Consider the following 22,785-nt stretch of genomic DNA (forward strand, 5'->3'; position numbering starts at 1 on the left):
AAGTATAAAAATTTTGTTATGTCCACATGGCTCCCTGCTTGAAGCTGAGAAGGTCTAAGAGGGATCCATCAGCAGATCAGTCAGGTGTGGATCAGACTCGTTTGCTTCTGCTGATGAAAGTTACAGGGCCAGCAGTGATAGTCTGCAAAAGTGAGGAGGCAGAGACACTGTTTCACATTCAAAAAAACACTCAGTGTATACATTTCTTTCTAACACTGAATCTCTCGTCTTTACAGCAGTTTTTAAAAGAACTGCCCACTGACCTCAACCATGTCGTCCCCTTGGATCTCTCGGACAGAGGTGAACTTTTCAGTCACAGCAATCAGCTTCCCGTTCTCCTCCCTGACAATGCACTGGTCAAGACCAAAGACATTGCATGGGAAAGTAGTTCGCAAACTTTTTGTACCAACACCCCCCTTTGTTTGCCGAGGAAAAAAAAAATCATGCCTTCTGAATCCTGTTCATCAATCAAATACATTTTTAGCAAATAATAAAAAATGAATGTACAAGTTAAACTGCCGGAAGTTTTTGACACGAAAGACACAAATAATAATAGATAATGATAGTGAACCCAGTCTTTGTCATATTTCAGATATAACTGACATTTCCTCAATGAGCATTACCTGTTTTTCTTTTCTTTCCTCTCAAACATCCCCCCTTTGAATCTGGGCCCAATTCAGGAAAAAGTTTTGTACTGCAGACTTATTCACTTCAAAGTACGATTGCAGCGAATCATCTATTTGTTCCTTCAGTGGCTGAAGGTGCATTTCAGATCTCACACAAAAAAGGCTCAAAATGCTTTGGTGATCTATTCACTGATAATCACTTTGCTTGTTTTCTCAATTGACAGAAAACTTTGGTATCGCCAACACTTTTCTTTTTTTTTTCTTTTTACAAGTTAAGCATTATGTACAGCATTTATTATCGAAATTTCCTCACAAACCTCCAGTCAGTCCTGTTAATGTATTTCTCTCTGTCAACCCCTCATCGAAAGGCATCATGTCTGACCTGTACAATCTTATTTGAAAATTGCACTGCCCTTCAATGGCGGCTATAAAAACAGCTTGGGAACAGGACTTAGCTTCTACTTTCACAGATGACACATGGGACTCAATCCCTAACCGGATACACTCCTCTTCAATGTGTGCTCAACATGCACTTTTGCAATTTAAAGTGGTGCATCCTTTCCATATATCTACAACCAAATTAGCTCGAATGTACCCTGATGTGGACCCTACATGTGATACATGTAAAAGTACCCCTGCCTCACTTTTACTTTTTCTTTTTCAGGCAGACAGACAGACAGACAGACAGACAGACAGACAGACAGACAGACAGCAACTTGGTAAAAAATCTTCTAAATTAACAGGAAGTGTATCCCTAGTTTGAGGCTTGAATTACCTTAAACTTCCTGCCATCTGGAGAAGTCATCTCCGACTCCTTTCCGAGGCTGAATGAGTGGACCGTGGTGCCGATGGGATTCTTCATCGTGTAGATGAAGTCTTTGCCGTTCTGCTCAATCACCCACACTGGTTTGATTTCCTTTCGCATTTTGGCAACCATGTCAGGTGCACCTTGAATGCATATCAAAAAAAAAATGTATGCATACATAAACAAATACATCCTTTATATATATATATGAACATATTCTTACCTACTACTTTTAATAACTCCTCAAGGTTTTCCTCAGAATAAACTTTCCAAGTGCCGTTGAAGTCCATGTCTGCTTGTCGCGTTGCTTGCCCGAGGATGTTTGTTGTTCTTGTTGTCACAATCCCATCACATGCTCCTCTGGTTGGCATGTTGGGGACTTCAAACTCCCTGTTATTTGGACTAGAATTTCCAGTGAGAGAGAATGGGCTGAGCAACAGATATTAAGTAACGTGTTGATGAAATATGGCACCAGATAGGAGACAGGAGGTGAAGATGCTTTCACAAATGTTTCTTCTTCCAAAATCCAACAAAATCATTGCATATTATCACTGAATTTAAGTAATGACATATCTTTATTTTAAAGCTTTCCTTCATTTGACAAATATTTATGACTTGAGGACATTTCTTTTTTTCAAAATATAAAAATACTTCAACTGGCAATCACACAGAAAGCAATACACTTTAAGGCAAACATGTGCTGGCAGCAAAAGCTCAGGCAGTTCAGTGCAGATATGAAAAGGTGATTCACCTCTTTGACCTCGAAGCATGCTCAGTTACCGGGAACACAGATATGTAGAGCTTCGTCACCAAAACGTTGACAAAGTCGATGACTGCTGGAATGTTATTGAAGCTCAAAACACTGAACTTACACTTACAAAACAGTCACATTACAAATAGACACGAGTAGAGCACATTTTGGACAGTAACACTTATGTTCTTCCTGCAGAGCCACCTGTTAACACTGCCACGTTGCAGTCCCTGAGAAAACACTGATCAGTCATGCCGCGATGTTAAATACAAGCTTGTTCACAGACGTCGGTCAAACAATATTTTGTTGCAGTTTATTCATGACTTTTATGTTATTTTAACATTCTTGGATCACCAGATTTGCACTTTCCATTTTACACTTTTAACAGGTATACCCTCTTGTGTACTTAAAGGGACCGTATGTAACTTTTTACACATAGAAATTTTTTTTTTATTGCCAATGTTTGAACAGGTTGTAACCCAACCTAAAAAATGAGACCTTGCGCGACTTTCTGGGTTTCCTCTATCAGTCTGTGGACCGCTTTTAATGTGAAGAACCCGGGCCCGTTTTTCCGGGAAAATGCAGGGGATGTGACGTCATGCGCTCTCGCGAATGCCTTAGCCGTAGCTAACATTCGATTAGAAATGGAGTCCGCTAACACCAACAAACGACCAGCCCCCAACCACAACTCAGACTCCAACACAAACTCCACGGAAGCACAAAAAAAACAAAGTTATATCTCATGAAAACAGGAGAAAAACTAGTGTTGTGGGAAAATAGCAGTCGGTGCAAAGAGTGTGTGTGCACGTGGGAAGTGAGGGGTGAAGCAAGAGAGAGAGAGCAGCAGCGAGTGTGTGAGAAAACGAGCGAGCAGCGGAGCAGAAGAGAGTTAGTTTAGTTTTGAGAATATCGTGGGAATGTACAAAGGAAGTTGCAGTTTGTGCAGAAATGTGTCTTGTTTCCTGCTGCTGAGTGGAGTGACGGGGAGGGGGGAACTCCGGCCCAGGAGACCTAAACTCCGGTGTCTCCCCTGTTCCTTCTGACCACGGTCGGGAGGCTGAAGCAGTTAAAAGTTAACACTAAGATCAACATCGGCCAGGCCTTCCATTCATTCAGCAGTTTCTGATTCTTTCAGAGTACCTTTAATAGGATAAAGCCCAATAATGATGATTTTGATAATGATATAGAAACAAATGTTTTTGATATGAGGACATCATCCGCTCAAATCAACCGGCAGACCGACATTTCCATCAATTCATCCTAAAAACAAACTTGTATTCGTTATGTTTCTAAATGACCTCAAACATCTTTGGTATTTTTGTGCAGCAACTTCTCGTTACCCATGAGCCAATATCTATGATAATGACTATGATAATGTCAGCCGAGATGATTTATCGGTCGAGCTCTGCTTTATAGATTCTTTATACTGTGCTTTGAGGGGATAAACTCTACCCATCTGGTGCTTCAAGCTTGTTAAAACAAGTGCTCTGTCTTTTTTTTGTACTATTTGATGCAAGTCTGCTTGTTAAGACACAAAATGCTGCTCACTTCAGGCTGTAATAAAATCCTGAAATAGCAAATGGTGCATGCTTTGGTAATATATTACATGATTAAAAAAAATCCTTATTAAAAAAAAAAACAATTTGCATATCACAAAAACAGAATACGGAAAAGACAAAATACTTCATAAATATCAAGCTTTGCTACGGCTCCCATTCACTCAGGGATCTCCACTCACTGGATACAACAGATGACATGAGGAGAATCCATCCTCCATTTCAACAACTATAAATATGTGCTTCATCATGAGAGGTCGTCTTCATTGTTTGGACCGGGGTCACTAAGACAGCGTGATACTTTCGGTTGGTCCTGCTCCTCCTGCTCGTCCGGCGGCCCCGTGGCTCTCTGCTCGCTGCTCTGATTGGGCCTCTGGGGGGACTCGTTCAACAGGCTGACGGCATCAGGAGGGCTGGGATCTGGCTGAGCCGGCTGGCCTCGGGGGCTCTCGCTGTCATCGTAAGTGTAAACCTGGTGTTCTGGAGGATGCAGACACAGGGCAGCAACATATTAGTGCTTAAACATTATCTACAAGCAGCTGCAAACTCATAAACAAGTGCTTTTTTCTTTGGAAAAGCAGCAGATTGGGCTTCAGTGAGGGTTGTTTTTGGGATGTTTGGGTTCATGTGTCTTACTGGTTTACTATATTTACCCAAGTACTGCCTTTAGGTACAATTTTGAGGTACTTGTACTTTACTTGAGTTTTTCCATTTTATGCTACTTTATACTTTGTTTACACTTCATTTTAGAGGCAAATATTGTACTTTTAACTGCACTACATTTATCCGACAGCTTTAGTTATTTTTCAGATGTAGATTATTAATACAAAATATACTGTAAGTCAACTACTACATTATGATATATTTCTATACTGTATATATTAAGGACAGCAGTATATAAAGTAGGGCTGTCAAACTTAACGCGATACTAACGCGTTAACGCAACTTGCGATTTTTAGGTTGTAGCAGGCTCAGTTTTAAAGCTAGAGTGAAGATACTGGCTTCATATGAAACTAGAAAACCTAAAGAATCCATTGGTACCAACCATGCTGGCTTGTCGAGAAGGAGGCTAAATAATGCTCCAAACCTGTCATGGACATTTTCAAAGGGGTCCCTTGACCTCTGACCTCCAGATATGTGAATGTAAATGGGTTCTATGGGTACCCACGAGTCTCCCCTTTACGGACATGCCCACTTTATGATAATCACATGCAGTTTGGGGCAAGTCATAGTCAAGTCAGCACACTGACACACTGACAGCTGTTGTTGCCTGTTGGGCTGCAGTTTGCCATGTTATGATTTGAGCATATCTTTTATGCTAAATGCAGTACCTGTGAGGGTTTCTGGACAATATCTGTCATTGTTTTGTGTTGTTAATTGATTTACAATAATAAATATATACAAAAAATTTGCATGAAGCAGCATATTTTCCCACTCCCATGTTGATAACAGTATTACAATATATACTTGACAAATCTCCCTTTAAGGTACATTTTGAACAGATAAAAATGTGCAATAAATCATCGTGATTAAATATTTTAATCGACTGACAGCCCTAATATAAAGTCATTAACATTAGCTCCACCTTTACCAGCTGCAACATTAGTGATGAACACATTAATGCATCAATAATTATAATCAAATAATATAATATATAAATGCTTCTAAAATTAATCTGCATAATGAATACTTTTACTTTTGGTACTTTAAGTATATTTTGATGCTGATACTTTTGTACTTTTACTTAAGTAAGATTTTGAATGCAGGACTCTTACTTGTAAAAGAGTGTTTTAACACTGTAGTTTTGCAATTGTTACGCAAGTAAAAGATCTGAACACTTCTTTCAGATTCAAGATCCATTAAATTTGTTTAAAAAAATCAAATAAAATCACTATCAAGATATGTATTGACATTTTACAGTTGAAAAATTAACTTGTAAGCGCTCTCCGGTGGACAAACAAACACTCTTTTGTTACTTGTCAAGTGGCGTGTATTTGTGTCCAATCAATTGATGTACAATCATGGTTTAGTTGTTCAACTATTACTATGTCTGGTAGGTATGGCTTCTTTTCTTTTTTATCCCTTCCAGTTCACACCCAACATCCTGTTTTTACCCACAAACATGCTGTATTAAAGAAAAATTCTTGACATACATGACATAAAGCAGTGTGAGAGGCTGATTTCCCCATGTACACCTTTTATGATATGATCAGATAAATTCTGACCTGATTCAAAGCAGACTTTTCTCACTGGCGTTGTTTCCTGGCGGTTTGCAGGAACTGTGAGGTAGTGACTCATCTGTGAATGACACACAAACATTTGTCCGGATTAACCTCATTTCATAATTTACTTGACCAATAATCATAATCTTGAAATTTAAGATATAACTCAACATCTTAATTGGACTGAATTTTCATTTTAGTTTCACTTCATTCATTATAACTGAATCGTTGGACATCTGGGTGTCGTTCAGTTCATTAATACTATTTAACCACAGAGAATGGGATTACAACAGCGTTAATAGAAAGAGTTCAAAGAATGAACTAGTCTCAGAACAATGAACTCCATCTGTAAATTAGGTCACGTACAGCAGCTGATATGAGAAGCAGAGCCTATCCTGGATTTCCACAGCTCTAACACTCACTAACAGGATCAACTCACCCTCCTCTCCATCTCCACCCGCTGCTTCCTGAAGCGAACTTCACTCACGTTGTCCTCAAACGGGTCGATCATCAGGTCGTGTCTGCTGTAAGAACGGAGCTGAGGAGCAAAAACACAGCGTCAGAAACACATTTATTTACTTTCTGACAACTTGTTAATATGCCTGCAACACACTCAGCTGGACTCGTGACATCCACAGACATGGTTTCCTACCCTCTGTCTGGTCTTCTGCAGGTTGCCTCGCAGAATCTTTCTGATCTCTTGCTCACGACTTTTGGAGATGCTCGGGATTGCCCGTCCTCTGGCCGGCCCTCTCGGCTGAATGTTTCTGTGGAGACACGCATCACTCATCATTACTACTTCAAACAACAAACCCTAGGGTCTTAACAGAATTTCCCTGTAGCACAAAATGAGCATTACATATTTCTGCAGTAGTGGCTTTTGAGGCCTTATTTAAATATTTTTTAGAGGTAAACTTATTACGTAATTCACAAGGGAAAGAAAAAAATAAAGTGACATTGAAAAATATATATATAGTTTTGTGTAGCCTAAATGTGTTTGGCAGGTGCTGCCCTCTAGTTTGGTTACTACTGATCTACATTATGGCCAAAAGTAGAATCTGCTGAATCTGTTGGGTAAATAAAACATTGCAGGACTAAAAAACAACGTGCAGATTCTACTTTTGGCAACAATATCTCCTGCTCGGTCCAGCCCCTGTTGAAGAGGTTTTTTCGAAGTGCACATTTTTATTCTCTTCTGTCAACAAGTGATCGGTACCAATGACACTGGATTCACTTCCTCAGGTTCCTCAGACTTTTAAAACTAACTTTACATCCTGTGCTTTGTTTTGGAACAAAAATCATAATATCCAGATTCAGAATCAGGTTTATTGCCAAGTAGATTTTCATATATCAGGAATTCACCTCGGTATTTTGGTATTTTGTGAGAGAAAAGAAAAAAACAAGCACTACAGCGTCTTTGAGATCTTTAAAAGCGCTATATAAGTTTAATTTATTATTAAAAGTCAAGAATTGTAAATATATTTACAATAAAAATATCAAAAATATATGTTTAAAATGAAAAAAGCTGTACAAAAGTTCACAGTATAAAGTATAAAGGATATGTGCAATGTGCTGAAATGATTATCCAAAAATATGTGTTAAAGGAGACATATCATGCTCTTTTCTAGGTTCATACTTTACATGTTTTAATGTAAAAAAAAACATAATGTATATACATGATATGTCCCCTTTAATGGAACACATTGAGTCCGATAACATTGTGGTACCATATAAATCATGTTTAAAGGGTTTCCTCACCCCCCTGCATGTGTTTTGTGATGTATTTTGTCACGTAACACTAATAACATCAATGTCTCTGTCAACACGTTTCATTGGGACGATTTCTTTGATAGAAAGTCCCAATCACAACCAGGACCTTTCTGGTATTCTACCTCAGCACTATGTGAAAAACAGAATTTGTCCTCTTACAACTGATACTTACTGCATGGAGACGGAGGACACAATCGAGGGCATCTTGGCGGCGTTCCCGCTCTCCACCAGCATCATGGCCTGTTTCATCTCCATCTTGTTGTAGAAGGAGATGAGCTGAGGCTCGCTGGAGCGGTCGCCTGCGATCAGCCACTTCTTCACGTAGGTCTTATTGAAGCGGTTCAGCCTGAGTGCAGCAGAGGAATGGTAAATAGACTTGTATTTATATAGCGTCTTTCAAGTTTTCCGAACACTTAAAGCACTTTACACTACATGTTAGCATTCATCATCAGCAGAGGTGCCAACCTGCCAACAAATGGACACAAGTGGCATCCCTGGATGTTTAAAATGCCACTAAAAGGCCGTTTCTTTTGCCTTTCCTCATAAAAGACAGTAACAGAGAGGAGACAGAAGAAAAACCATACTTGTCTTTCCAGTGATGATGTCCATAATGACCACAGATGTCTTCAATTCCTGTGAGGAGATGATCCAGGAACTGAAGACAAGATTAGTTTTGATATGCTGTTATTTCTGCATCTCAATGATGATAAAAAAACAATAAACAAAAATGAGATTTTCATCTTCAATGCTCCCTTTTTGTATGTCGTAAAAACTTGTAAAATTGTGATACTAATTATTATTGATCCCACCTGTGTGTGAATCTCCTCATTAATGGACCCTTTGCTCTCTTTCTTCTTCTTCACGGCCAGAAGCTCCACCAGAGGCCTGATTGTCATTCCCTGAAGACAGAAACAGGAAGTGAGGTCATGTGGATATTGACAACACAATAACAAATTACTTTTCTTACAAATAACTGTATTTTAGGGCTGTCAAAGTTGACGCGATAATAACGTGTTAACGCAAAGTCGCTTTAACGCCACTAATAAAGAAGATACTGGTATCATATGAAACAAGAAAACCTGAGGAATCCATCGGTACCAACCGTGTCATACAGTACTAGCTTGGAAGGAGGTTAAATAACACTACAATCTTATGCTACATTTTTGGGAGGAAAAACTGGCATGACCATTTTCAAAGGGGTCCCTTGACCTCTGACCTCCAGATATGTGAATGTGAATGGGTTCTATGTGTACCCACGAGTCTCCCCTTTACAGACATGCCCACTTTATGATAATCACATGCAGTTTGGGGCAAGTCATAGTCAAGTCAGCACACTGACACACTGACAGCTGTTGTTGCCTGTTGGGCTGCAGTTTGCCATGTTATGATTTGAGCATATTTTGATGCAAAATGCAGTATCTGTGAGGGTTTCTGGACAATATCTGTCATTATTTTGTGTTGTTAATTGATTTCCAATAATAAATATATACATACATTTGGATAAAACAGCATATTTGTCCACTCCCATGTTGATTAGAGTATTAAATACTTGAAGAATCTCCCTTTAAGGTACATTTTGAACAGATCTCACAAAATATGTGTGATTAATTTTTGATTAATTGCGATTAAATATTTTAATCGATTGACAGCCCTACTTTATTTACAAATAACTTTGTTTTTATAGGCAGTGCTTAAAAAAAGGAAGTTGCAATTCCAGTAAGTCGCCCACAGAGGTCAACAAAGGTCACGGATTACTGGTATGGATGACCAAACCTGAATTATTACAAAAAAGAAAGAATAAACTAAATTCCTGGTTGCTTATTTCTACATTTTCTTTTAAATAATTCTGTTTATTTATTTTTTATTTTTTTATTTGACTAATGAACCTAAAAAAGTCAGGTTTAGTCATAAGTAACTTGAAACCAAATAAAACACAGAAATGCAAATGTTTGTCACCTGCACAATGACAGTGAAGAAGATGACTGTGATGATGGCGGTGAGGAACATGTTCTTCATCTCGTTGTCGGTCAGCAAGAACCCCAGTGAGAAGGCGATGGCACCTCGCAGGCCACCGTAGGCCACGATGAACTGGTCCTTTTTGGTCAATTTCACAATACGGAATTTATTGATGATGTACGTGAGGCCAATGACTCCTGAAACACAACATAATACAGTTTATATAAAGAGGAGGAACGGGTAAAGTAAACATGATTACAGCAATACATTTCACTTTTATGGTTAGCAATCTTCCTTCAAATATTTTTTTTTCACTTTCTTACAGGGAACATTTGTTGTACTTATAGTGCAAAAACAGGACAAAATCAGAAAAAATGCAGGAATTTAAAAAGACAACAAAAATCTGCTGTTAGCTATCCAGTTAACCCAGACACAAGTCACTATCTGACCACGGTTTGTTGTACTGACCCAGCACTCTCGACACCAGACAGAGGACCACGGTGACAATGACGAAGGTCCAGTTCCAGGCGTGAGGACCGGCCACCGTGGAAACGCCGAGGAAGATGAAGATGAGCGTCTCGCTCACGCTGCTCCACATCTTCAGGAAATATTTGATGGTGGTGTACGACTTGTGGGAGATGTTGGCCTCCACGTACGGCCGCATTATCACGCCACACGATATCAACCTGTGTGGGACAGGAAGGAAACAAGGAGAGCATTATGAACAACTCAGAGTGAGGTTAGCCAGTTTTCTGAAAGGTTAAAAGCTGTATGAAACAATAGTTCTATGGAAAAGTACTACTGTTACAAACCAAATCATAAAGTGTGGCTAAGTCAAACCCATCCCCTGCTACTTGAGACAAAAAATAGTTTTTTTTGGGTGGGATCACTTCTCCACCTACAGGAGCTGATGAAGCAAAACATAAAGAAATATGTGACATGAGGGGAAATGTGCTTTTCCCATTTTTATTGCCGAGAGTTAGATGAGAAAATTGACACCACTCTCATGTTTGTGCCCTAAATGTGAAGCTATAGGGAATGGGATCATTTTGGGGCGCACCGCCATTTTTGGAGGGTAGCGTACGGAGATATGGTAGACTATCATTATACACCAATCAGCCATAACATTAGGACACCATGGGCATCCTGACTGGTCTGCGGCTGCACAGCCCCATATGCAACAAACTGCTCCTCACTATGTGTTCTGACACCTTTCTATTGGAACCAGCATTAACTTTTTCAGCAGTTTGAGCTCCAGTAGCTCTTCTATTGGATCGGACAACACGGGCCAGCCTTCGCTCCTCACGTGCATCAATGAGCCTCGGGTCTGACCCTGTCGCCGGTTCACCGGTTTTCCTTCCTTGGACCACTTTTGGTAGGTCCTGACCACTGCAGACCGGGAACATCCCACAAGAGCTGCAGTTCTGGAGATGTTCTGACCCATTCGTCTAGCCAGCACTATCTGACCCTCGTCAAAATCACTCACATTCTTACGCTGGCCCATTTTTTCTGCTTCCAACACAAAGTTCAAAATGTTCAATTGCTGTCTAATATATCCCCCCCACTGCCAGGTGCCATGGTAACGAGATAATAAATGTTATTTTCTTCACCTGTCAGTGGTCTTAATGTCATGGCTGATCAGTGTTTATCGCCGGTCTATTCTAAGTAACACGTATTTTAAAGATGTACACAAACTAACTGCTGTCGATGCTGTGAGGTTTCCATGCCAGAAACAGATGCTGGAAAGAGTCAGGCTTGCTGTTTTCCCCTGCTTCCAGTCTTTATGCTAAGCTAAGCTAACTGGCTTATAAGTGTGGTATTGATTTTCTCATCTCACTCTGTGAATAAGCGTATTAAGGATCAACTGGTTTCAACATTTTTCACTGCAGAAGAATAACGACCCCGTACAACGAGGAGGAATCATCCCAAACTCACGACATGATGCCCGACAAGTGGAAGACCTCGGCAGACAGGTACGCCATGTAGCTGTAGAGGAAAACAAACAGGGGCTCGATGACTCTTGTGTGCGAGGTGAAGCGGGAGGTGAAGGCACCCAGGAAGCCGTAGATGGCTCCCACCAGGATGCCTCCCAGCGAGACCACGAAGAAACAGACGACACCGAGGAAGGCGTCGGCCACGGTCACGGTTCCTGCGTGAGAAAACTCCTTGAACAGGTGATACAGAACCTGCACCGAGACAAAAACACATTTTATTCAAGGTCACATGTCTTTATGGCTCTCATGGACTTTGATACTATCTCACTTCCTTCCTTGTTTCCATCCTCCAGGTTAGGTTCATTGTTGACTCTAAATGTCCCATAGGGGTGAATGTGAATGTGAATGGTTGTCTGTCTCTCTGTGTCAGCCCTGTGATAGTCTGGAGACCTGTCCAGGGTGTACCCCGCCTTCACCCAATGTCACAGATAATGGATGGATGGATGGATGGATGTATACTGGGGTCCCTAAACAGTCTTTGAATTGCATAAATTGGGTATGACTGTACAGCTGAGACTCTTGTGGATCCAATTAGCCCAACTGTATTCATGTGATTTCATTGTAGTGAGACCGTTTATTTTTTTAATTTAACTTCACTGTATAAAATGACCTGTGGTGACCTCTAGGATAATCACAGCATCATGAAACTTTACAGCCACAAACTACAGACCTAGATTATTCAGTGGATGGATGGCTTTCCTAGGTATAGATTGACAATAAGGGGGTTTCTGAGCAGTTTACACAACAGAAGTGCTCGCCATCCAATCGCCGAAAATTGTGATTCTTGCAGAAATCTCCAGATGTCAAAAGTTTTTTACACCAAATCACAGAATGGCTTCTTCTATGGTGTTCCTCAAGGTCTTGGTGTCTTAATGTGATATTTTGGAAGGATTATTGGTCATTTTTATCAATTCTCGAATGGTAAATTTTTTTTAAATTTAGCACCAAATCTGTGGAACAAGTGGTATCAACCCAAAAATTGCTAAAACAACTGATGAGACATAATAGAGCATGGGGATGGACATCACATATTTCTATCATAATGCTTTAAGCCCTTATACACTTTTACAATTTATTATAAGTAATTAATTCATTTGTATCTTTGATTTATAACTAGAGCAACTTGACACACAGCGCTGAGCTGCATCTCAAATTAATCTTCAGGTTCCCAGCTTTCAGATGATGTACACCACTTCTATGTGACATCTACTGCTGACCTGCTATCTCCCCCTAAAAACCCCCTGGACCACCCTAAAAAAGACTAAAACGGGTCTATTGTGTAGTGTGGTCTAATGTAACCAGCAACTCCAGTTGTAAGATAAATGTAGTGGACTTTAAAGTACAACATTTATCTCTGAAATATAGTGTAGAAGTGTAAAGTAGCAGAAGATGGAAATACTCAAGTACAAGTACTTCAGAATCATACCGCCCTCCAGCCTTCACTTCACTCACCACAGTGACGGCGTCGTTGAGCAGCGACTCCCCGAACACGAGGATGTGCAGCAGCTCGTTGATGTGGATCTCCTCGAACACGGCCAGGACGGCCACGGGGTCCACGGCCGAGACGATGGTGCCGAACAGCAGGCTGGACAGCAGGTCCACCCTGGCCAGCTGGGGTCCTCCGATCTGACAAACGCCGTAGATCATCCCGCCGATGAAGAAGCAGTTCCACAGAGTCCCCACCACCGCGAACACCAGGATGGTGCCCATGTTCTCTGTGAAAGCCCGGATGGGCAGGAAGTAGCCGGCATCGAGGATGATGGGAGGCAGTAGGTAGAAGAAGAAGAGCTCGGTGTTGAGGACGGGGACGGGGGTTTGCTCTCCGAAGGCTCTGATGATGACGCCCACCAGCAGACCGACGCCGATCAGCAGGCAACTCTCTGGGACGACGTTCGACACTCTGGGAATGATGTGGAAACCTGCAGAGAGACAAAGATTTCAACTTTTTACTCAAACTTAAAAACTGGACAAAAACATTCACTTTTACTCCTTCTCATAAACCTGAGAATAATACCTATTTATCACATTTCTTTTAACTTAAAATGAGATCTCAGGATGTCTGGTTAAGAGTTGCCTGTCAGCGCCTTGGACGGCTGCAGAACAGAGACGTGTTTAAGAATGACTGTATAATAAATCACCACTGTTTCCTGAAGCATTATGTAAGGTTATTAATACTCAGACTATGGTACTTTTAGTCTCCTATTTGAAACTGCTGCTTTCATTTTAATATATTATCTCCAAACACGAAGTAAAGCTGGAATTGATTTTGTTTCCAACCACTCTATCCATCAGTGTCTGCACTTGCCAATGTGGTTACGAAATTACTTTCATTATGTGTTTCCTCTGCAGAGTGTCTCTCTTGTTCTCTTTGTGTTTCAATTTCAGGCAGTTTCCTATCATCTTCCCCCTATTTCATATATATAAATATATGAGATTGAAGATAATTTTACATGTTTATGAATACTGGAGAGTATTTCATACAAATTAAAAATCAAAGATGTAGCATTAATCATGTGATCACTTTTTTTCTAGGGCTGTCAATTGAATAAAATATTTAATTGTGATTAATCGCATGTTTGTCCATAGTTCATCGTGATTAATTGTAAATTAATTGCACATTGTTTATCTGTTCAAAATGTACCTTAAAGGAAGATTTGTCAAGTATTTAATACTCTTCTCAACATGGGAGTGGACAAATATGCTGCTTTATGCAAATGTATGTATATATTTATTATTAGAAATCAATTAACAACACAAACAATGACAGATATTGTCCAGAAACCCTCTCAGGTACTGCATTTAGCATAAAACAATATGCTCAAATCATAACATGGCAAACTGCAGCCCAACAGACAACAACAGCTGTCAGTGTGTCAGTGTGCTGACTTGACTATGACTTGCCCCAAACTGCATGTGATTATCATAAAGTGAGCATGTCTGTAAAGGGGAGACTCGTGGGTACCCATAGAACCCATTTTCATTCACATATTTGGAGGTCAGAGGTCAAGGGACCCCTATGAAAATGGCCATGCCAGTTTTTCCTCGCCAAAATTTTGCGCAAGTTTGGAGCGTTATTCAACCTCCTACATGACGAGCTAAAGAGTTTTCTAGTTTCATATGATACCAGTATCTTCCTTCTGGCTTTAAAACCACTACAACCTAAAAATCGCAAGTTGCGTTAATGTGTCAAAGAAATTAGTGGAGTTAAAATGAATTTGCGTTAACGCACATTATCGCGTTAACTATGAGCCCTATTTTTTTCCTAATATTTTTAAGTGTAATCATCATAAGCTTAATTCATTTGGGACAAGGAGTCATTTTTCAAATGCACTGAAACATTTACTGAAAACAAAAAGGCAAAACATGATCTGGTTCCAGCATCACAAACTGCTGCTTTTCTCTGTTTTGTTGCCAAATGAATATCGTTGTGATTTTCAGACTAAAAATAACTGCAAGATGTATCATTAATAAACAGTAAAATAAATGCACAAGAACATATAAGTTGTGTATAAGTAAATGAATATGGTACAACAGGATGGAAGATTCACTGCAGAATGATACCGTGGGACATTAAAAGACATTATACACATTACTGTGGACAGAGTCTACATTAGGTGATACATCACGGTGTGCATTAGAGCAGCAGTTTGGCATGACAATAAAAAATGATTCCACTCAGTCAGTAGCACTACTCTGGAACATCCTCATGAAATATGAAACATGTTGCAGCCGCAGGCGAACAAACAGGCTGCTTATACGAACACAACGGCTGCACAGAAATATCTGTGTGGGTTCAATTTCATGTCTTTAATCTGCATTTAGTGGGAACTCATGTAGTCAAATCCTCCCATTAGAGAACATAAAACCAGCGAATGTTTGTCATCTTTGGTGATACAGGAGATTGATGCTGAACAGAACTTTGTCACTGCTCCTTTAGTATCATATTTGGCTCGTTTGTCTCTCAGCTGAATGAGGCCTTGACGTTCAGCCTCCCGGTCATGTGACTCGGGGTCGAGGCTGTAAAGAACATTTTTCTGCGATGTTTTATTCAGTCGGTCCTATGGGTCCTGTGTGCAGCCGTCCTCGCCCCCTCCTCTCCTCTCCGCACACTGGGATCTTTGTTATCGGGCAGTGCATTAGGACAGGAAGTCGGACCGGCCCTCGTAGACAACAGCTGGACAGAGCAGATAAGCTGTCACGCTGCTCACCCAGCCAACGACAAAAACCGCATGAGAGATTCCTTCAGCCAATCAGAATCATCACTACCCCACTGTTTTCACATTCAACATGGCGGCATGGTTCGATAAAACATTAATAAAAGAAGTCAAAATGCATCACTATACAGTGCCGTGAAAAAGTATTTGCCCCCTTCCTAATTTCTTATTTTTTTTGCATATTTGTCACACTTAAATGTTTCAGATCATTAAACAAATTTTAATGTAAGACAAAGATAACCCAAGTAAACACAAAATGCAGTTTTTAAATGATGATTTCATTTATTAAGGGATAAAAGATATCCAAACCTACCTGGCCCTATGTGAAAAAGTAATTGCCCCCCCTTGTTAAATCATGAATTAACTGTGATCAACCACATGTTTTGGAAAGCTGAGTTCAATTTCACTAGCCAATCACTGTTCAATCAAGAAATCACTTAAATAGAACCTGTCTGACAAAGTGAAGTAGGCTAAAAGATCTCAAAAAGCAGCACATCATGCCGCGATCGAAAGAAATTCAAGAACAGATGAGAAACAAAGTCATTGACATCTATCTCCAGCAAACCACAGTGAGAGCCATTAAATACAGTGAGAGCCATTATCCATAAATGGAGAAAGCTTGGAACAGTGGTGAACCTTCCCGGGAGTGGCCGGCCTATCAAAATTACTCCAAGAGCGCATCAACGACTCATCCAGGAGGTCACAAAAGAACCCAGAACAACATCTAAAGAACTGCAGGCCTCACTTGCCTCAATTAAGGTCAGTGTTCACGATTCAACAATAAGAAAGAGACTGGGCAAAAATGGCATCCATGGGAGAGTTCCAAGGCGAATACCACTGCTGACCAAAAAGAACACAAAGGCTCGTCTCACTTTTGCCAAAAAACATCTTGATGATCCCAGAGACTTTTGGGGAAATATTCCGTGGACTGATGAGACAAAAGATGAACTTTTTGGAAGGTTTGCATCCCGTTACATCTGGCATAAAACTAACACAGCATTTCATAAAAAGAACATCATACCAACAGTCAAACATGGTGGTGGTAGTGTGATGGTCTGGGGCTGCTTTGCTGCTTCAGGACCTGGACGACTTGCCATAATTGATGGAACCATGAATTCTGGTCTCTACCAGAAAATCCTGAAGGAGAATGTCCGGCCATCAGTTCGTGACCTCAAGCTCAACTACACTTGGGTTATGCAGCAGGACAATGATCCGTAACACACCAGCAAGTCCACCTCCGAATGGCTTAAAAAAAACAAAATGAAGGTTTTGGAGTGGCCTAGTCAAAGTCTGGACTTAAATCCGATTGAGATGCCGTGGCATGACCTTAAACAGGCCGTTCATGCTCGAAAACCCTCCTGTGTGGCTGAATTAAAACAATTCTGCAAAGACGAGTGGGCCAAAATTCCTCCACAGCGATGTGAAAGACTCATGGCCAGTTATCGCAAACGCTTGATTGCAGTTATTGCCGCCAAGGGTGACGCAACCAGTTATTACGTTTAGGGGGCAATTACTTTTTCACGTAGGGCCAGGTAGGTTTGGATATCTTTTTTCCCCTAATAAATGAAATCATCATTTAAAAACTGCATTTTGTGTTTACTTGGGTTATCTTTGTCTAATATTAAAATTTGTTTGATGATCTGAAACATTTAAGTGTGACAAATATGCAAAAAAATAAGAAATCAGGAAGGGGGCAAATACTTTTTCATGGCACTGTATATACTTAGACCGTCCTGTGGAGGAAACAAAGCTCACTGTAATGAGGGCTGTAGCCACACCGAGGACACCGAGGACATGTCCTCACATTTCACATCTTGTGTTCATCTTCTTTTCTGAAACTTTCTAAAATATTTCATTTGTAAGGCAACAAGTCACACAAATGCTGCTCAAAGTGTGTTAAAGGTATACAACAACAGAAAAGAATATACAAAGAAATTATTGACTATGTTAATCTAAATATTTAGAAATATCCAACTGCTGTTTTATCATGAACACAAACAAGGGTTGCTTTTTATTGTTCGAGGGATGCACCAATACAACTTTGTCTCTCCCGATACTGATTCTGATACCTCGACTCATCTGCCGATAACGAGTATCGATCCCATACCAGTTTTCTCTTTTCCCCAAATTTAAAATCTACATGTGTAGGACTCATTTTAATTTTAATGCAAGATAATACTTGGCCAGGGTTTGCCGTGGCACTAAAAACTGTGAGTGGAGTTTACGTTCTACAGTCAACACACATATTATACGTGTTGGGTTTTTTGTGGCTGATATTGATATTTTTGTTCGACTAAATGGTTTAAAAATGTACTCTTTTACAGGCATTACATGTAACATTTAGGGGGACCTATTGGCAGAAATGGAATATAATATTAATAAGTATGTTTCCTTTAGTGAATAATCACCTGAAAATACAAATTGTTGTGTTTCTGTTAGCTTAGAATGAGCCGTTTATATCTACATACGGAGCGGGTCCTCTTCTCGGAGCCGGCCGCCATGTTTCTACAGTAGCCCAGAACGGACAAACCAAACACTGGCTCTTAGATAGGGCAATTCGGGTTTTCACGCTTGGCACACGGGAGAAGCTTCAGTTGGTTGCAATCTGCAACCTCACTACTAGATGCCACCAAATCCTACACACGACATCTTTAAGATCCCCAACACAATACCGAACATAAACATTTTTAATAAGGATCACTTATGCTTGGTTTTAAAGAATTGTGGCTAAAATATGTACTGAGCTGGACATTTTACATTTGAAAAATACATTACTTAATGCCCTCTGGAGGACAAATTGTATTGTAATTTCCTTTAACGTATAAGTCAACATCAACACAGATACTGATATATATTAATATAATGTGATAAGCTAGTATCGGTCAATATTGAGTCTATGTAGTGTGCTATAAAACTAAATTTAGGCCATAATGAAGAGATAAAATGTACACAAAAGATACTTCAACTATTAAATGAATAAATAAAATGTGATATTTTGTGATTTTCTTAAACGTTCTGAGTCTGGTTGGCGGCTAGACGGAATGAATACACCAGGTAATAAAATACTATACATGATAATAATATATATGATGATAAAAAATTTGTAAAAAACACCATAAGAAAAAGATTACAATAAGAAGAACTGAGTAAGCCAAGTGTCTGACTGTCCAGAGTTTCTCCACTCAACATACTGTATGAGAAGTGTATATGCTGAAGGTCAGAGGCGAGAGATGACTTATTATAAATCTCCACAGAGATACATTTAATCCCTCCTATTAGCCTGAACAACTGCTTCTGAACCTCTTGCCCGGGCTGAATTGTAACTCTAATCCTTCAACATTTGCTTCGTCTACAGACGGACACGCTCACACCATCAGGCTCGTCCTAAAATAAGTTTGCGTGGCACGGAAACATGATTAACAGCACTCTGTTGCAGCCTGCAGGAGGAATATCCAGTCACTCATCTGCCTAAAATGACTGCGAGCTTACTGAGGCTAATACAAAATGCTGCAACCAGAATTTTAACAAAAAAATAACAAGTTTAACCAATTTGACTTTTGGTCTATAAAGCTCCACACTGCCTTGGTCTGAAGTGTCTCTCTGAACTGCTGATCCAATATGAACCTCTTTTGTCTTTAAGGTCCTATCTCTTGAAATAACTAAGCCAGAGTGCATTATATAATATGCAAAAGCTGACACAAATATTCCTTTTCTCCTGTACATTTGATTAACATTTAAATTAACCAGTTACTTGAAGAAAGCCTGGGAATCAGGATAAACTGCAGAAGTTCTTTTCGGTGTACAATATATTTAAAATCCTTCATATAAATATGCTAACTGAAAGGACATATAATGTTGTAACATGTTTTTTTTTTGGTTGTGTATATGTGATACCAGAAGATGCGTGTTATATATTTTTGATATTTGATTAATAGTGGTGACTTGTAATCCAATCAGTCAAATGTTTGGCATGACATGGAAATAAAAAGTAACTACCTGCAACTGTTTTTGCATTTATGTATATGTGTGTACATTATATACTGTATTTGCTTGTGTGTGTATGTATATGTATATGAAATGAGCTTTATAAAAACAGTTAAAAATACAGATTTTTGGAGAATTTATTAAAGGGGACATATTATGCTTATGTTCAGGTTCATACTTGTGTTTTGTGTTACTACTAGAACATATTTACATGCTGTAAATTAAAAAAAAACAACTTTATTTTCCTCATACTGTCTGCCTGAATATACCTGTATTTACCTTCTGTCTGAAATGCTCCGTTTTAGCTCATTATAACGGAATTGCAACGGGATTGCGTTGCTAGGCAACAGTTTGGGTCCATGTTTACTTCCTGTCAGCTGATGTCATTCACATACACTGCGACAGGAAATAAACTGGGACACATTTAGAATGTTTATGTTTAAAACCGTGTAATGGTCTAAATATTGTATATTTGTGACATCACAAATGGGCAAAAATCCTGACAGCTTGTTTCAAACGCACAATTTCTGAATACAGGCTGTGTGTATTTGTCCATGGATTGAGTGCTTTGCTTACTTCCACAGTCTTTATATATCACTTAAACCTGCTTTATACTATAGCAGACATGACAATCTCACTTTTTACAATATGGGACCTTTAACATCAACGTTGTTGCTGGACTCTACAGAAGACTCTCAACGTTTTGTTTGTTATAAATATTTTTGGAGGGTGAATCTGCAGAAGAGGAAAAGGGAAGATGTCCAGTATTGACAGGTTTTTTTTTTTAAATGGAGTTTGGTACAACTTTCACCAACACAATGAAGAACTGCACTAATCTGTGGGATTAATAAACACTACATTTTGTTTGGTAACTAATAATAGGATACAGTCAACCTGACAGTTCTAGCTGCCAATGAGCTGCCAACACCAATACATGCTCATACTCACACCAGACTCCATACCAAATTCTACTGATTTAAATAAAATATGTCCATAATCTGTAAAATATCACTTCATACCTTTACCAAATCATTAGGACATCATTTCCATCATGCTTTTCCAGTTTGTCTCTGAGAACTTAATAGCTGGTTGTTGCTATATTCACTTTAACATTATCCTCAGTCATTTCTATCACTACTGTTCTTCTGGATTCAGTTTTGTCTGATATTTTATTGTATCTTTTCCCTCTTTTTCTGTCCAACTGGATGACATCTTGTTATACAGATAAACTCGACCTATTTTACAAACTTTAAATCTTAACACAGGAAAAATGCAAACCAAGTAGAAAACCCTAAAATCCAGCTGTGGAGCAGCCTGGGTAATAAGTAGCCTTCATTCAATAACAGCCCAGCCTCTCACTGAGGAAAGAGGTGGGAGGATTTGATTATTCTGGCTGAGGGAAATCCTTCTGTAATGTGTGGCACACATGTGTCACTCACCAAGTTTCATGAGCAGAGCCAGGAGGATCCACAGAGAGATCCTGAAGGGTTTACTGACGTGGTCGTAGTTGAAGGCGAGGACGGGGAAAGCCTTTTTGTGACCAGTGGAGTTAGTTTGATGATGGGAGTCCTCTCGTGTCTCTCCGGCTGGATTCCTCCACGTCTCGTTGTCTCCAGAAACCACATCACGACTCGCGGAGGCGACCGAGGCGAATACGAGCAACAACACGCACATTAACCCGGTCAGAGGAGGACAGGAGGAGCTCCTCCGGGCGGCATGCAGCTCAGCCATGTTCAGATGTTTGACTGCTCAACTGCTGCTCAGCTGCTGCTGCTGCTCAGCTCTAGATCCGATGAAGATGAAGATGAGGATAGTACGGGAAGCGAGCGCGGTGCGCAACGGAGAAGCGCGCACTTTTACGCACAAACTCCAAACTCGGCATCTTAAAATCACGCATCGTTGTAGAAGAACAAACGGTGTTTTCTGGTGCAACGAGCTGCTGTCATCATCAGTGGAAGGTTATTGTAAGGTCCACGCTCCTTCCTCTCCTAATGGGATGATGTACAGCTCGGGGAGATGTTGCCTGCTGGTTTCAGACCCGTTATTCTCTCTTCAAGAGAAACTCTGACAACTTCACCCCACTATGAATATCCATCTCACGCTTCACTTTCTCTCATTTAACAGGCAGCTCATCCGGAGAGAAAGCGACATCTGCTGGAGAGGAGGACCACACCGAGCACCAGGCAGCCTCCACAACAAGTACACATCTGTGCTGGAAGTACAATTCTGTGCTGGAAGTACATTTACTCAAGTACTGTGCTTGAATATAATCTTGAGGTACTTGTACTTGAGCAGGCTATTTCTATTTTATACAACTCATATTTGTACTTCACTACATTTCAGAGGGAAGAATTGTACTTTTTATTCTTTATTTTAAATAAATGTATTTTCAGATTAAGATTTTACATCAAATGACCTGTTTATAATAATAATGATGCATTGTTATAGTATAAACTACCCTGGGCCAGTTACAACATTAAAGGGACTGTTTTTAACTTCTTACATGTATAAATCATTGCGGGTCGGTGTCCCATGCGCACTCGCGTGTGGCTACGCTGTTCAGGTTCAGACTCCAACACAAACTACACGGAAGCACCAAAACCTCTTGGTTGTATCTAGTGAAGCCCGTCTGTTAAACAGTGTTGGCCGTGGTTGGAGGACGCGAGGGAGACCGTAGCTTTGGTCTGCAGGGCCGGACTCTCTGCTGTACTCAGCTCCTCTGCCTGCCTGCCTTCACTCACACACCGTGTTCGTTCTCGCTCTTTCGCTCCACTCTCACGTGCATGCGCGCACACTCCACACTGCAGAAGAGTTAGTTTAGCTCTGAGAATATCTAGTGAATGTACAGTGGACGTTTGTGCAGAAATAACTGCTGCAGCTCCTCCAGACCAACAGAGGTTTCCCGTG

At 40.1% G+C, this 22,785-nt stretch overlaps 2 protein-coding genes across 2 annotated transcripts; both read right to left on the reverse strand.

Annotated features, from left to right (window-relative positions):
• Positions 1-21: 21 nt before the first annotated feature.
• On the reverse strand, positions 22-2,881 carry LOC119503577 (fatty acid-binding protein, liver-like). Its single transcript, XM_037795421.1, has 4 exons — positions 1,655-2,881; positions 1,402-1,574; positions 264-353; positions 22-142 (listed from the first exon to the last, which is right to left on the reverse strand). Exons 1-4 carry the CDS (start codon positions 1,800-1,802, stop codon positions 92-94), a joined length of 462 nt encoding a protein of 153 aa, XP_037651349.1. The 5' UTR covers positions 1,803-2,881; the 3' UTR covers positions 22-91.
• Positions 2,882-3,683: 802 nt separating this feature from the next.
• Positions 3,684-22,377, reverse strand: LOC119503576 (Na(+)/H(+) exchanger beta-like). The gene is made up of 12 exons (XM_037795420.1): positions 21,318-22,377; positions 13,133-13,599; positions 11,622-11,872; positions 10,155-10,372; positions 9,687-9,883; positions 8,540-8,629; positions 8,315-8,385; positions 7,903-8,076; positions 6,613-6,727; positions 6,400-6,498; positions 5,964-6,036; positions 3,684-4,218 (listed from the first exon to the last, which is right to left on the reverse strand). The coding sequence occupies exons 1-12, from the start codon at positions 21,607-21,609 to the stop codon at positions 3,986-3,988; spliced, it is 2,280 nt and encodes a 759-aa protein (XP_037651348.1). The 5' UTR covers positions 21,610-22,377; the 3' UTR covers positions 3,684-3,985.
• Between the last annotated feature and the right edge of the window lie 408 nt (positions 22,378-22,785).

Source organism: Sebastes umbrosus, chromosome 15, assembly GCF_015220745.1.
Source record: "Sebastes umbrosus isolate fSebUmb1 chromosome 15, fSebUmb1.pri, whole genome shotgun sequence".
NCBI lineage: Eukaryota > Metazoa > Chordata > Actinopteri > Perciformes > Sebastidae > Sebastes > Sebastes umbrosus.

Bases quoted from the DNA above. Each gene is read 5' to 3' on its own strand.
- LOC119503577 (XM_037795421.1), bottom strand. From the start codon at position 1,802: ATGCCAACCAGAGGAGCATGTGATGGGATTGTGACAACAAGAACAACA. The intron at 1,575-1,654 runs GTAAGAATATGT...TATGCATTCAAG, and splicing joins GGAGTTATTAAAAGTAGTAG to GTGCACCTGACATGGTTGCC. The intron at 143-263 runs GTCAGTGGGCAG...TCACTTTTGCAG, and splicing joins AAGGGGACGACATGGTTGAG to ACTATCACTGCTGGCCCTGT.
- LOC119503576 (XM_037795420.1), bottom strand. From the start codon at position 21,609: ATGGCTGAGCTGCATGCCGCCCGGAGGAGCTCCTCCTGTCCTCCTCTG. The intron at 10,373-11,621 runs GTGAGTTTGGGA...TGTCCCACACAG, and splicing joins CACTTGTCGGGCATCATGTC to GTTGATATCGTGTGGCGTGA. The intron at 6,499-6,612 runs GTAGGAAACCAT...TTTGCTCCTCAG, and splicing joins TGCAGAAGACCAGACAGAGG to CTCCGTTCTTACAGCAGACA.